At 42.4% G+C, this 12,519-nt stretch overlaps 1 protein-coding gene across 1 annotated transcript; it reads left to right on the top strand.

Moving 5' to 3' along the window:
• Positions 1-7,850: 7,850 nt before the first annotated feature.
• Positions 7,851-8,974, top strand: LOC145689527 (uncharacterized). The gene is made up of 2 exons (XM_081763704.1): positions 7,851-7,907; positions 8,168-8,974. The coding sequence occupies exons 1-2, from the start codon at positions 7,851-7,853 to the stop codon at positions 8,972-8,974; spliced, it is 864 nt and encodes a 287-aa protein (XP_081619830.1).
• The last annotated feature ends 3,545 nt before the right edge of the window (positions 8,975-12,519 follow it).

The following is a 12,519-nucleotide window of genomic DNA, read 5'->3' as shown; positions in this document are numbered from 1 at the left end:
ATTCGAGAACATTTATGTATGTTAACTACTTCCTGTTTCTGAAAGCAATGTTTTGTGATAGAATTACCTTGGGCTTTGCGAATAATAGTTTCAGGTTCACAATCATTACGTTCAACCTTTGAAAATGTAACAGATTTAGAACTTAATACAAATTCATCGTTTACTGCAAGTTCAGCAAACGAATCATCACTAAAAATTATATTTTCTACAGCAAATCCAGATACAATTTGGGCAGCTATTTCCTGTGTACCGTGCATGTGATGTTTTAAGGTTCCATTTAAAGATTCAAACGGGTAGCAAGAGAATGACTGCAAAGGTCCTGCATTTCTGACACAATCTGTAAGATGAAGCAGGTCGTGGATGTTCGATGACATATACTTTTCTCCATATAAATACTGCATTTGGAATACAAACGAATGAAAGCATTTCTCCATCGACTCCATATTTCTCACATTGACTGATCTTAAAAAACCTGCCATAGGTGTAACAATCTGCAGAATATGATTGAAATATATATCGCTGATAAACATATCAGAAAAAATTGGAAAGTATAGTAAAAAAAGGTACTCAAATTCTATAGCTTTCCAATTTCTACGTTCTTTCATGGACCGTGGAGTATGTAAAAACAAACCTGAAATGTCCTTCCACTTACATTAACTCTGTTTAGTTGTGAAATTACTTCTACTTTTGTACAGTCACGGACATAAATAAATGGAAGTTGGAGCCATTTTTCTTATGGCTCAAACCTCCATTTATTTATGTTCGTGACTGTACCTACTATTCAATGTTAATCAAATTTAGTCAAGAATTAAGTGTTGTATTTAACTTTTCTCATCAACATGTAACTGCTTCTACTCTCATGGTATTTTTACTATGCAGCTAAACAATGTTAACATGTTTGTTTCCTGTTCTGATCTCAGGGGCTCAATTCCAAACTTTAGGAAGTTCTCATCATAACAGTATTTCACAATTTCCTTAGAATAACGTTTTCAGTTTAGGAAATAAGCTTCCTCATTCATATTTTCATGTGTGTGTGCTGATGTAATCTAGTAAAGTTTTCTTTATTTGAATAAATGGTAAATGTTTCGTACTTAAAATATTGTTTATAACAGGCACGGAATTTTGTTCTGCTTGCTATTACTTCTTTTTTAAAATTGTAATGATTGCGGTTAGTTTGACCGTACAGTATTGAGTATAATGCTTTTTTTTTTTTTGGTATTAGTATATAGACAATAGTTAAAGGGACGTAAACAGGGCTTTTCAGATTGGTGTAATTTCGAGGTGTGATTATATATTTTAAAAACTTATCTCTCGACCAAACTTGCAATCTACTTCGTTCAAGATAGGTAAAGGTGATTGCAGCTAAAATTATTTTGAAAATTTCTTTCTGTTTAGCGCCTCGACGTTTCGAATCGCTCCGTCAGAAACTATGTATTGTAGGACATCTGTTCTTTATTTTTCACGTGCAGAATCACTTTCGCGAGATTAAGCAATCGGAAAACCACTGTTTATTGGAATTACTAGATGGGTCAAAAAATTATTGTAACAAGTACATAAATATGTAATTTTATTATTGTGTATTTTTTGTACAAAAGAATAAAAAGTATAAAATAAAAAATCTCATTTCTTCTTTATGACAGTAAGTTAGTATTATCATAGTGAGCAAACCTGTAAAGAATATGGTAAACGACAATTCTTTTAAATTGCTTATTTGTTAGCTGTTTACAAATTGATAAATATTTAAATTTGTAGGGAAAGAAATGTAATAGGTTCGTTATAAGTTGACTTAGTTGCTTGACAACGCGTTTGTGCGACAAGACATAAAGCATCCGATAACCTGTATCATTTTTTTTTAATCTGAAGAGAACCAATGCCATACTGTATAAGCAAAGGTTTAATGGCATTTTTTAAATTTTTCTTCACAAAAATCGTATTATAAAAATGGTTTGTCGCTCTGTTGCACGCAGCCAGTTTAACATAATTGTCACTCGCTCGCCTTCTGTCAGACATGACTCCTGGTTATCATGACTATAAGATCAGGGTGACGAGTGACCGGAAAATCCTTGAAAAATCTGGGAATTCTCAGATTTTCTGCTAATAATCAGCAAAATTTCAATCTTTCGAAAAAATAAAGCAGTGTTGTTCTGTAACCGTGTGAACTTTTTGCCAAGATTCATTTTCGAAATAGCTGGACCCTAGTTAGTATTTCAATTAATTGCATTATTATATGCAATTTAGTAATATTTGCAAAAAATATAAAAAAGAAAAAAAACTTTAGCAAGAAACTATACAGTATTTCAAATTTTGTCTTCAAAATTACATTGATTTACACAAGTTATGGCAGCCAAGGAGACTGGTTAAAGTGCATGATTTATCACTTTCGTAACATATGTGCTGAATATTTCGCAAAGTTCTATATTTCCAAATTCAGTTCTCAAGTTTGCGAGTATCTTCTTAAAACTAAATTATCAAAAAGCAGTGTTGAGAAAAAACAGCAACAGATATATACATAGCTTGTGTGAAGTCACTCTTTTACAAATACACTTGGAGAGCTTACTGTAAAGTGACAATTTATAAAATCTACAATAATTTCATGTGATTAAGTTACTTACTAGTACTATAATTGTTCAAGCATGCCGTGCATTATGTAATAAATTAGAAATAGACCACAGATTTTTCTTAAACACAAGAAAAGCCTTGCATAAAATATATGCACCGAGATCACCAACAAATATTAATAAAGAAAAACATCCTTAAGCATTCGCACTTGATCAAATAAAAGGAGAACTTTCCTTTCAGCTAGATGTATATTTTTTAATATGTACCTTCCTCTTTTTTTTTTTTAAAAAAAGCCGATGATTTCTTCTTCCCTCTCCAGACTCCATGTTTGACTAACCTAACAGATGCATTCATGACAGTAGTGCGTTTCAAATGAGCTCTTACAGGAAGTTTGATATCACGCTCATTTAAATTCATTCGTTACACACATAGTTATATTTAAGATGAAAGTTAATGTGGACATTACCTTCAAGTTCTTCTCCGACATTGGACATGGCTTCTTGCAGTAGTCGCTTCCTATGCCTCTTCTCATAAGCTGCTCTGGACTTTATGGAGAAAGTTTCATGTCGAGGTTGACAATCAAAAATATGGGGAACCACCGATTTCTTCAGGATAATACGACCACCCGGCATCAATCTGAATCGCACGTAGTTCTCCATGTCCTCCTCTGACTATACGTGAAGATAGAAAAAAAAATAGAAATCAGAATAGGCTTCGTACAGAATAGTTGATAACAAGCTAACTACTGTTAAATTCAAAGTATTTTCAAACACACAAAACACCCTATTTTATTAAAACTCATAAGCGGTTTTGACACTTATAATTAGGTTTCGTACTTGGTTACAGGTAAGAAACCAGGTGATTCGGACATATCACTGCCTTGATAAGAGGTTTACAAAGTGGTCTGGTCCTATGTGTTGAGGTAATATTCCAGTATTTGTCTCGTGTAAATTACAGAAAACCATTTACTGCCCACTCCACACACCTCAGAATTATACCTGACTGCGACGCGTTATAGGGAAAATCCCGCATTTTGGCATAAATAGACCTTCGATGTGTATAGTTGGGTAGATTCCCTTTGCCATGTACGTGTGCAAACACTGCGAGAGTTCCGAAGGAAACAGAAGGAAATTCAAATTTGTGGAAGTGTTTGAGGGGAAAGAAAATACTCTCTCACTCCTCCTCTTCTCTCTCACATTCACGTAGTTGCACTCCCATCTACCTTCTATGAAACTCTTGCAGTATTTGCAATAGTACAAGGCACACGGATCATTAGTGAACGCTCCCCATAAACTAGCTGCAGATGTCTCTGCAAAATTTTAAACAACAAATCAGTTTTGGAACAGACATCTTCAAGGGTTAGCAGCAAATGTAAGTTCCTTAAATTGTCAATAACCCGTGCACACGCGTTATACGATGAAGAAGGTGTACCATTTTCCGAATTTACCAGTATCGAACCTTCCATATACAAAAATACCAGTTCTTGGTTAAAACTACGCACAGAAAAGGCATGTGCAGCTAGGGGTCAAGTATTGGAGAGTAGGTCCAGTTGCAGTAGTAAAAACCACACAGAAGAAATTTATTATTTCTTAATTGGGGGTTAAATTCGGAAGTTGCCATCTCGGCAAGAAATGGATAACCTAACTTCACCTAACCCAACTTATCCTAACCTAATCTGACCTAAATTGACCGGGATGGCAACTTGGGAACAAATGCCGTTAACGGAAAGGAGAGAAGGAAGGGATCGGGCCCCCAACTTTGAGGCCACATCGGCTCTTTAAGTAAAGCTAGGATTTGGAAAGGAAGCGGTCCTGGCCATTTTAGAAAAGGTACCATCCCGGCATTCGCTTGAAGACAGGAAAACTTCAATCAGGATGTCCGGCCTAAACGAGATTCGAATCCACGCTCGACGTACCCAGTGCCGCGTGGTAGACGTACGCTTTACCCCTACTCCACTGACTGGGTCACACACACACACACAGAGAAGAAAGTAAGCGTACTAATAACCGTAAGCGGTAAGGGTATAGGAAACTATTGCGCGACTAATAACGCTATTTTTTTAAAAAGTGCAAGGAAAAGATATCGCATAGTAATAGCCTTCGTATAAGGAAGTTTAAAACATTTTTGGTGCAAATTAGCGTAACTTTACCTAACCCAAAGTCAAGAAAATGTGTATGGCGGGACAGTCACCTACGCCCTTCTCCCTTCAACAAACGAATATCGTAAATATAAAGTAATAAGTGAAAATTTGTTAAATCCTTAAACTCTTTTTCTAATTAAATTCCCGAGATACTCTGCGATAATACACATTGCACTTAGTTATAAACAAAAGTAAACAGAGGTCATGTTATTATTTGATGTCTTACATTCTTAAGTATGGAATAGGTACACGCATCTATATCCTTGTACTTAAATGTAGCGGTTATAAAACCATTAAACCTAGTGCTTCCCTAACAGGCTAAAAAATGTAGGCAAATATTTCATTTTAGCTGTGATTAGAGCTTTACTATTTTCTATTCAAAAACAAATATTTGATTTTTAGAAAATACTTACTTACAAAAATGATCTTCACAAACAAAACAGACAGTTGATTGTTTGACAGAGTTCTTCCGGCGTATAGCTTTCATCCATAATTGTCGCCTCTTCCTATCTTATGGCACTGTCACGAATACTTTATCTGGATTTTTAATCGTCGTACTTTGACACAACGGAACTATACATCATTTATTTTGTTTTTGTCGACATAATGACATTCAACAAGGACCTCCTTCAATCATATCCTACCTAATACTTGGATTTCGTTTGTCATTTGTTATGTAGTGTATGAGGAATGACGTAACAATATGGCGACGGGTTGTTTTGTGCGCAACTTAGAGACTTGACAATCAAAGCCAATTTTAAGCATGATAGAGCTAGCTGTCGTAAAAAAGAAAATTATTTTCGTGGTCAGTGATTATAGTAGTTATTTTTAGTGCATTAAAAAAATAGTGGAAATCTCCATTGTGTAGCCGTTACATGACTGTTTCTTACAATGCTGTTTATCTTCAAGTAATAGACAATGTCCGATGCCGTCTAAATGAATTTCCAGTAGCTGGCCCGCGACGTTTCCTCATTTTAGATTCATGTTGGATCGAAGATGAAGACAGCCTCCCGATTCCTTCTGGGACAGACCTTTCCCTTTTTGCAGAGATCTTCAGCAATGTTAAATCTAAATCGCCGTTCTGCTTTAGGTTTTCCATCAGCTCGAGCCGCCAGTTTTGGTAGTAGGAGACCTTAATGCGTATCATCGTCTACGGGGCTCTGTTCGTACTGACGTCGTGGCCGTCAAGTAACGGAATTTCTTGTGGAGAGTGGATTGTTCCTCCTTAGTGACGAGAGTCCAACTCACTTCTCCACTGCCCCTGGTACCTATTCCTCTCTCGACCTCTCCATGTGCAGTGCTGGTATATTGCCCTCACTGCGATGGAGAGTGCACCCTGATCTTTGTGGCAGTGATCATTTTCCGTTGTTCGTGGACGTTCTCTCTGTTACTCCTCATTTATATCTCCACCGCTTCAATCTTAAGCGTGCGAAATTTCCTGAGCTCAGTGAGTTTCATTGTCGTGATGATCTCCCTATAGCTGCTGTCGCAGAGGATTTCGAGCAGACTGTTCTTGATGCTGCTCACGGTTCTATTCCAGAATGTGGTGGCGACGTCACACGCCACGAGTTGCATGGTGGTTTATGGATATACGTGAGGCTATTCTGGCTCGTCGACGCGCTCTTTCCACTTTTAATCGTCATCCAACTGACGAAAATCTTCAGCGTTTCCGCATTCTACGTGCTCAAACTAGACGTCTTATCAAACTCTCGAAGCGCCAAAGTTGGAAGAGTTATGTGTTGTCTATGAATAGTCACACAGCGATGTCCACTGTGTGGCGTTGGGTCCGCACTCTTACTAAAGCTAATTCTTCAGTTTATATCCCTGCTTTATCAATCAATGGTGTGCTAGAGACTAACCCTTCACAGATAGCGGACACTTTGGGCCAGTATTTTGCATCTATGTCCGAGTGTGGTCACTATCCTCCAGCGTTCGTTCATATTAGGACGCAGTTGGAGCGGAATTCAAACTACCGTAGCGCCAACAGCGAGGATTTCAATGCCTCTTTCACGCTTGTTGAGTTCAATTATGCTCTTCGTGAATCCTCCAATACCGCCCGAGGGCTTGACCGTATTTCGTATGATATGTTGCGCAACCTCTCCCGCGATACTCAGCTTGTTTATTGCAACTCTTTAATCGCTTGTGTGTAGAGGAGTCTTTTCCACCTGTCTGGCGTGAAGCTCTGATTCTTCCCATCTTAAAGTCTGGAAAAGTCGCAACTAATCAGACGAGCTACAGACCCATTGCCCTTATGAACTGCGTCTGTAAGCTGTTTGAGCGCATGGTCAACAAGCACCTTGTGTGGCATTTGGAATCGAATTCACTTTTGACGATGTTTCAAAAGTGGATTTCATTCCTTCCGATGCAGCACCGACAATCTTGCTTATCTTGAGGGTCAAATTCAGGACGCGTTTCTCAGCGGAGAACATCTAGTAGCTATATCTTTTGACTTAGAGAAGGCGTATGACACAACCTGGCGTTACGGCATTTTAAAACAATTATATGACTGGGGTCTTCGTGGGCATAAAGCACAATTTGTTACGAATTTTCTTTAGGAGTGACACTTTCGCGTGCATGTGGGATCTAGTCTCACAGAGCGGTTTGTGCAAGAGAATGGTGTTCCACAAGGCACTATCCTTAGTGTTAACGTTGTTTGCTGTCGCCGTCAACAGTGTTCCAGGATCCTGTTTCGCAGCTCCAGGGTCTTGTTTCTGGTTTGTTTTATGTTGACGACCTTGTAATTTTCTGTCGCGGCATTACTCGACAGCTTCAACTGACTCTCAATCGTCTTGTTCGCTGGTCGTATGAGACGGGATTTCGCTTTTCCAGCGAGAAATCCCAGTGTGTCACTTCTGCCGGCAGTGTACCTGCATTGTTGACCCGGACGTGTATCTTGATGGCCGCCGTTTGTTCTTCGTTTATACTGTCCGTTTCTTGGGTGTGGTCTTTGACCGTCGATTGTCGTGTGCACCACTTCGGGTTTCCGTTAGTGGTGGCCTTCGGCGTACTCCAGCCCAACGCCGATCACCTTATATCGCTGGCCTGAAACTAAGTCAACATATTCGCCGGCTGAACGAGACGGTTCTCACTCCAAAAAGAAAAAAAATCTACACCAGTTAGTAAGCCACCTGCAGTTTCTCTGAAATCTGACATGGTGGAGGACGAACTGATGGATTCTGAGTGGGCTGTTATTTGTGCTCGTGGGAAGGTTCGCCTTGAACGTTGACATCTTCCAATATGGCGATTCTCCAGTGGAATTTTAATGGCTTCGGTAGTCACCGTGAGGAATTGATACAACTGGTCACCGACAACTCACCAGTTGTTGTCTGCTTGCAAGAAACGCATTTTAAACCTACCCAGTCCTTCCTTCTTTCTAAGTACACTATGTACAGATGTGATAAGTCAGATGCTGGTCACGCTGCTGGCGGCGTGGCCGTATGCGTCTCCGATTCTATTTATTCTCGGCAGACTCACCTTGTCTCTCGACTGCAAGCAGTTGCGGTGCGAGTCTACTTCTCTCGTCCGCTTAGTATCTGTTCGTTATACATCCCTCACTCGGAAGCCTTTTCAACCGCCGATCTTCTTCAGCTTTTCCGTCAGCTCGAGCCACCAGTTTTGCTGGTCGGAGACCTTAATGCATACCACCGCTTGTGGGGTTCTGTCCGTACTGACGATCGCGGTCGTCAGGTAACGGAATTTCTTGAGGAGAGTGGCTTGCTCATCCTCAACGATGGCAGCCCTACTCATTTTTTCACTGCTTATGGTACCTATTCCTGTCTCGACCTCTCCATGTGCAGTGCTGGCCTTTTGCCTTCACTGACATGGAGGGTGCATCCCGATCTTTGTGGCAGTGATCATTTTCCTTTGTTCCTTGACGGTCCCCCTGTAGCAGCTATTTTACCTTTCCGCCGCTTTAATCCGAAGCGTGCTGAATGGCATAAATTTAGCGAGCTCAGTGAGTTTGATTGTCGTGATAATTTCCCTGTAGCTGTTGTTGCAGAGAATTTTGAGCAGACTGTTCTTGATGCTGCTCATAGTTTCATTCCAGAATGTGGTGGCGAACTGTCCTGCCGACGTGTCCCATGGTGGTCTGCGGTGATCCGTGAGGCTATCCTGGCTCCTCGACGTCCTCTTGTAACTTTCAATCGTCCTCCCACTGAAGAAAATGTTCAGCAGTTCCGCATTCTGCGTGCTCGCGCTAGACGCCTTATCAAGCTCTCGAAGAGCAAAAGCTGGAAGAGCATAAATAGTCGCACATCAATATCTACTGTGTGACGTCGGGTCCGCTCCCTTACTGGAAGTTATTCTTCTATTAATGTCCCTGCTTTATCTGTGAATGATGTACTTGAGACCAACCCTTCAGAGATATGTGACGTTTTGGGCCAGTATTTTGCATATATATCTGAATCGGGACACTACCCTCCCACGTTTGCACGTATTAAGACTCGGTTAGAGCGGCACCCGTTAAATTTCCGTAGCGCCAACAGCGAGGAATACAACGCCCCTTTCACGCTTGGTGAATTCGATTCTGCTCTTCGTGAATCCTCCAATACTGCCCCAGGACTTATTGGAAGATTGGTTGGCGTCTGGAGTGTGAGGGCGAGATGTATCATCATGCTGGCTCATGGTCCGTTTCGTCCAAAAGGCGTGAAGTGAAGACTGAACCAATTTCCGAGGGCGAGCAGATGATAGGGTTGCTGGAATCGAAGTCGAAGCGACGCTAACACCACTAGAGGCACTGGCACTATTCAACACCGGCAACGGTCGGGTGACATGCACACCTGGAGTAACCGAGGTAAGTATTGGTAAAGAACCAAAGTTCGAAGCTGGCGACGGAGCTGGCGCGGCCAACAACGGAAAATCGTCAATAAAAGACACTGGCGGTGGCACCCGCGAAGCGTCGTAGATGCGATGTACAGGGCAATCAACCGCAGGTTGATTGCGTTGACAACGGCACTGAGACGTAATCTTGAAGAGTTCGTAGCGAGAGATGAGATGGACACGGCGGAAGACTGTGGGAAACACTACCGGGGCTCAACGTATTCAATACGCGAGATTCGCTTGAAGAATCAATCGAAGTCCCCGCGCGCGCAGAGCAGCGTTCCTCTTCCTAGGCTCAAACCTCGAGAACTGGCTTGTAACCACCTGTCTCCTGTGTTTTGTTGTCCCAGGATCCAGGTGGCGCCGTCTGATTGGTCGAGGGCAGTAAGAGGATCGCGCCCCCGGCGCGTGAGGCTTCATCAGCTTTATTATTTTCTGATGGTACAAACTGTAATACAAAATTTCTGAGATTGAACACAACATGAGCTATGGGTAGCAAATACCAAACTCTACAATATTTTCTATTATAACAATATATCACAGCTTGATTATCACATGAAATCAACACATTGCGAGGATATGCAAAAATGATGGCAAAGGCCACAGCCAAAAATTCCATCACGAAGATTGGAAACGAACGTAATGCTGTCCACTGGAACACTGGAGATCCTTCCTGGTCCACTACTGCTAGACTTGTGGGGGTTGCGTCTGTATACCAGTGTAAATGAGGTATAAAGTCTTGCGAAATGGGCAAAGGGCGAGATTGCACATTGTGAATTACTTGCACTACAAACTTGAAAAGTTTTTGGTGGAGAACTGCATAAGCCATTGGATATGTGAGTGTAGAAACTGGAGCCACCCAAACAATATACCCGGCCAGGATTTGGCGGGCGCGGTGAGAGTGTAGTATTAATTGCCAAGGGCAATTACGAATAATGTTGAGGTATCTAGAGTCGACTTGGAGAGTATTCGCATCTAGGGCAACTTGTATTCCCAGGTAAAGTAACTGACGGGAAGGCACCAAAACGGATTTTTCCACATTAATTGCCCATGTGGTTTGTCCCAACACTTCCAAAGCTTGACGGAGATTAGTTGGAGACCCAATAAGTAGTATGTCGTCATAATACACCATATATTTTACCAAGTGAGAGACGTGGAACTGCAGCTCCTGTAGCACAAAACGCTGCATAATGAGGGGGCTCAAGGCCCACCCCATAGGGCCCCAACACCAAAAAATTTACGAGTATTGAGACTCAAAGATATGTGGTAAAAACCTTGTTGCAAGTCAATTTTCATGAGATAGTCAGTAGGTTGCACCATGGAAGAGAGTTGAGTCACTTTAGGGAGTGTAACATGCGATACGGTACGGTAATACTTTGTCCAATGGGAGCAATCGTATATAACACGCACACTTTGATTATCTCCCTTTGGAATACAAAAGATAGGGAACGAATTCACTATGTTATCACTAGCTTCCAGAATGCCTGCCTCTTCGAGAGCACTGATCACTGAATGATATTTGTGGTGTGTACGACGAATTTGACGTTGTGCTTGAAGTGGTGGAGTATGGGTTACCTCCGAGACACAACAGAAGGTACCCGGAGTATCAAAATGGATACACTGAGGGAATACACGAGGTACACCAAAATTTGCGAAAAGAGATTCTGATTGTGGAGGTTCCTCTTCCTCCGTTTCACTTTCACTAAGATCATCACTATCACTGTCACTAAGAGAAGAAGTGTCACTATCCGAAATGGAAGATTGTTCGTCGTCTTGCTGAGGCTGATCCCGCTGCCAGGGCATTGCAGAGAGGGCTTCAATGGCTTCCCGCCAAAAGTCCCAATCATCCGGGAGAACGAAGAAAGGCTCCTGGATGCGAAGATGTTGTACCACATCAATGTTCCGTTCTTGTTCGGCTAAGAACAAAAACAAGAGGCGTGGATCCTGTGGAGCCCATTGTATATCTTGTGGTTGAAGGTCCAAGGCGACGACCAATTCCGCAAGAGGGTCCGGAAGCTGCATGGGCTGATGTGGAAGTTCCTCAAGGGGGTTGGCCGGCGCACCTTCAATAGGCAAGGGGGTCCAAAAATCCACTGGCGGCGGAGGGGAAGCAGGATCACTCCTGCTTGGTTGCAGACGTTGAATTCGCAGTCTTCTTTTTCTTGGACGTCGCCTTCGGCGGCTGCCGAAAGGACTGTTGAGGCATCTGGATATGAAGTCCCGGGATGCTCGTAAGTGAAGCGTTAAGTGAGGCAGTTCGCCAGTCATACTGAAGGGCGATGCCAAGTAGTTTAATCCTTTCCAACAGGAACTGACGATCGGCTTCAGAGAGTTGAGCCATGAAAGGATATGAGATGAGAATATGCCGAAGTTCCGCTGCGTCACGGCGACCAAGCGTCGTATCCATCTGACGGGACTGAAGGTAAGCGACGGCGGCTGGAACATCGTATGAAGCACCAAAGGGATGCTGTTGCTGCTGCTGAGTCTGCTGCTGGGATAATTCTCGCACTTGGGTTGTGATGGCCTGGAGGGCATCGAGAAGAGCCTGGTTGGCGTCTGGAGTGTGAGGGCGAGATGTATCATCATGCTGGCTCATGGTCCGTTTCGTCCAAAAGGCGTGAAGTGAAGACTGAACCAATTTCCGAGGGCGAGCAGATGATAGGGTTGCTGGAGTCGAAGTCGAAGCGACGCTAACACCACTAGAGGCACTGGCACTATTCAACACCGGCAACGGTCGGGTGACATGCACACCTGGAGTAACCGAGGTAAGTATTGGTAAAGAACCAAAGTTCGAAGCTGGCGACGGAGCTGGCGCGGCCAACAACGGAAAATCGTCAATAAAAGACACTGGCGATGGCACCCGCGAAGCGTCGTAGATGCGATGTACAGGGCAATCAACCGCAGGTTGGTTGCGTTGACAACGGCACTGAGACGTAATCTTGAAGAGTTCGTAGCGAGAGATGAGATGGACACGGCGGAAGACTGTGGGAAACACTACC

Source organism: Thermobia domestica, chromosome 7, assembly GCF_964235325.1.
Source record: "Thermobia domestica chromosome 7, izTheDome1.hap1.1, whole genome shotgun sequence".
In the NCBI taxonomy this organism is placed as follows: domain Eukaryota; kingdom Metazoa; phylum Arthropoda; class Insecta; order Zygentoma; family Lepismatidae; genus Thermobia; species Thermobia domestica.
The sequence above is the reverse complement of the archived record's forward strand: the minus strand, read 5'-3'. Positions and strand labels throughout refer to the sequence as shown.

Excerpts from the sequence above, each read along its gene's own strand:
- LOC145689527 (XM_081763704.1), top strand. The coding sequence starts at position 7,851 with ATGGTGGAGGACGAACTGATGGATTCTGAGTGGGCTGTTATTTGTGCT. Across the intron at positions 7,908-8,167 it reads TTATTTGTGCTCGTGGGAAG|ACTCACCTTGTCTCTCGACT; the intron begins GTTCGCCTTGAA and ends TATTCTCGGCAG.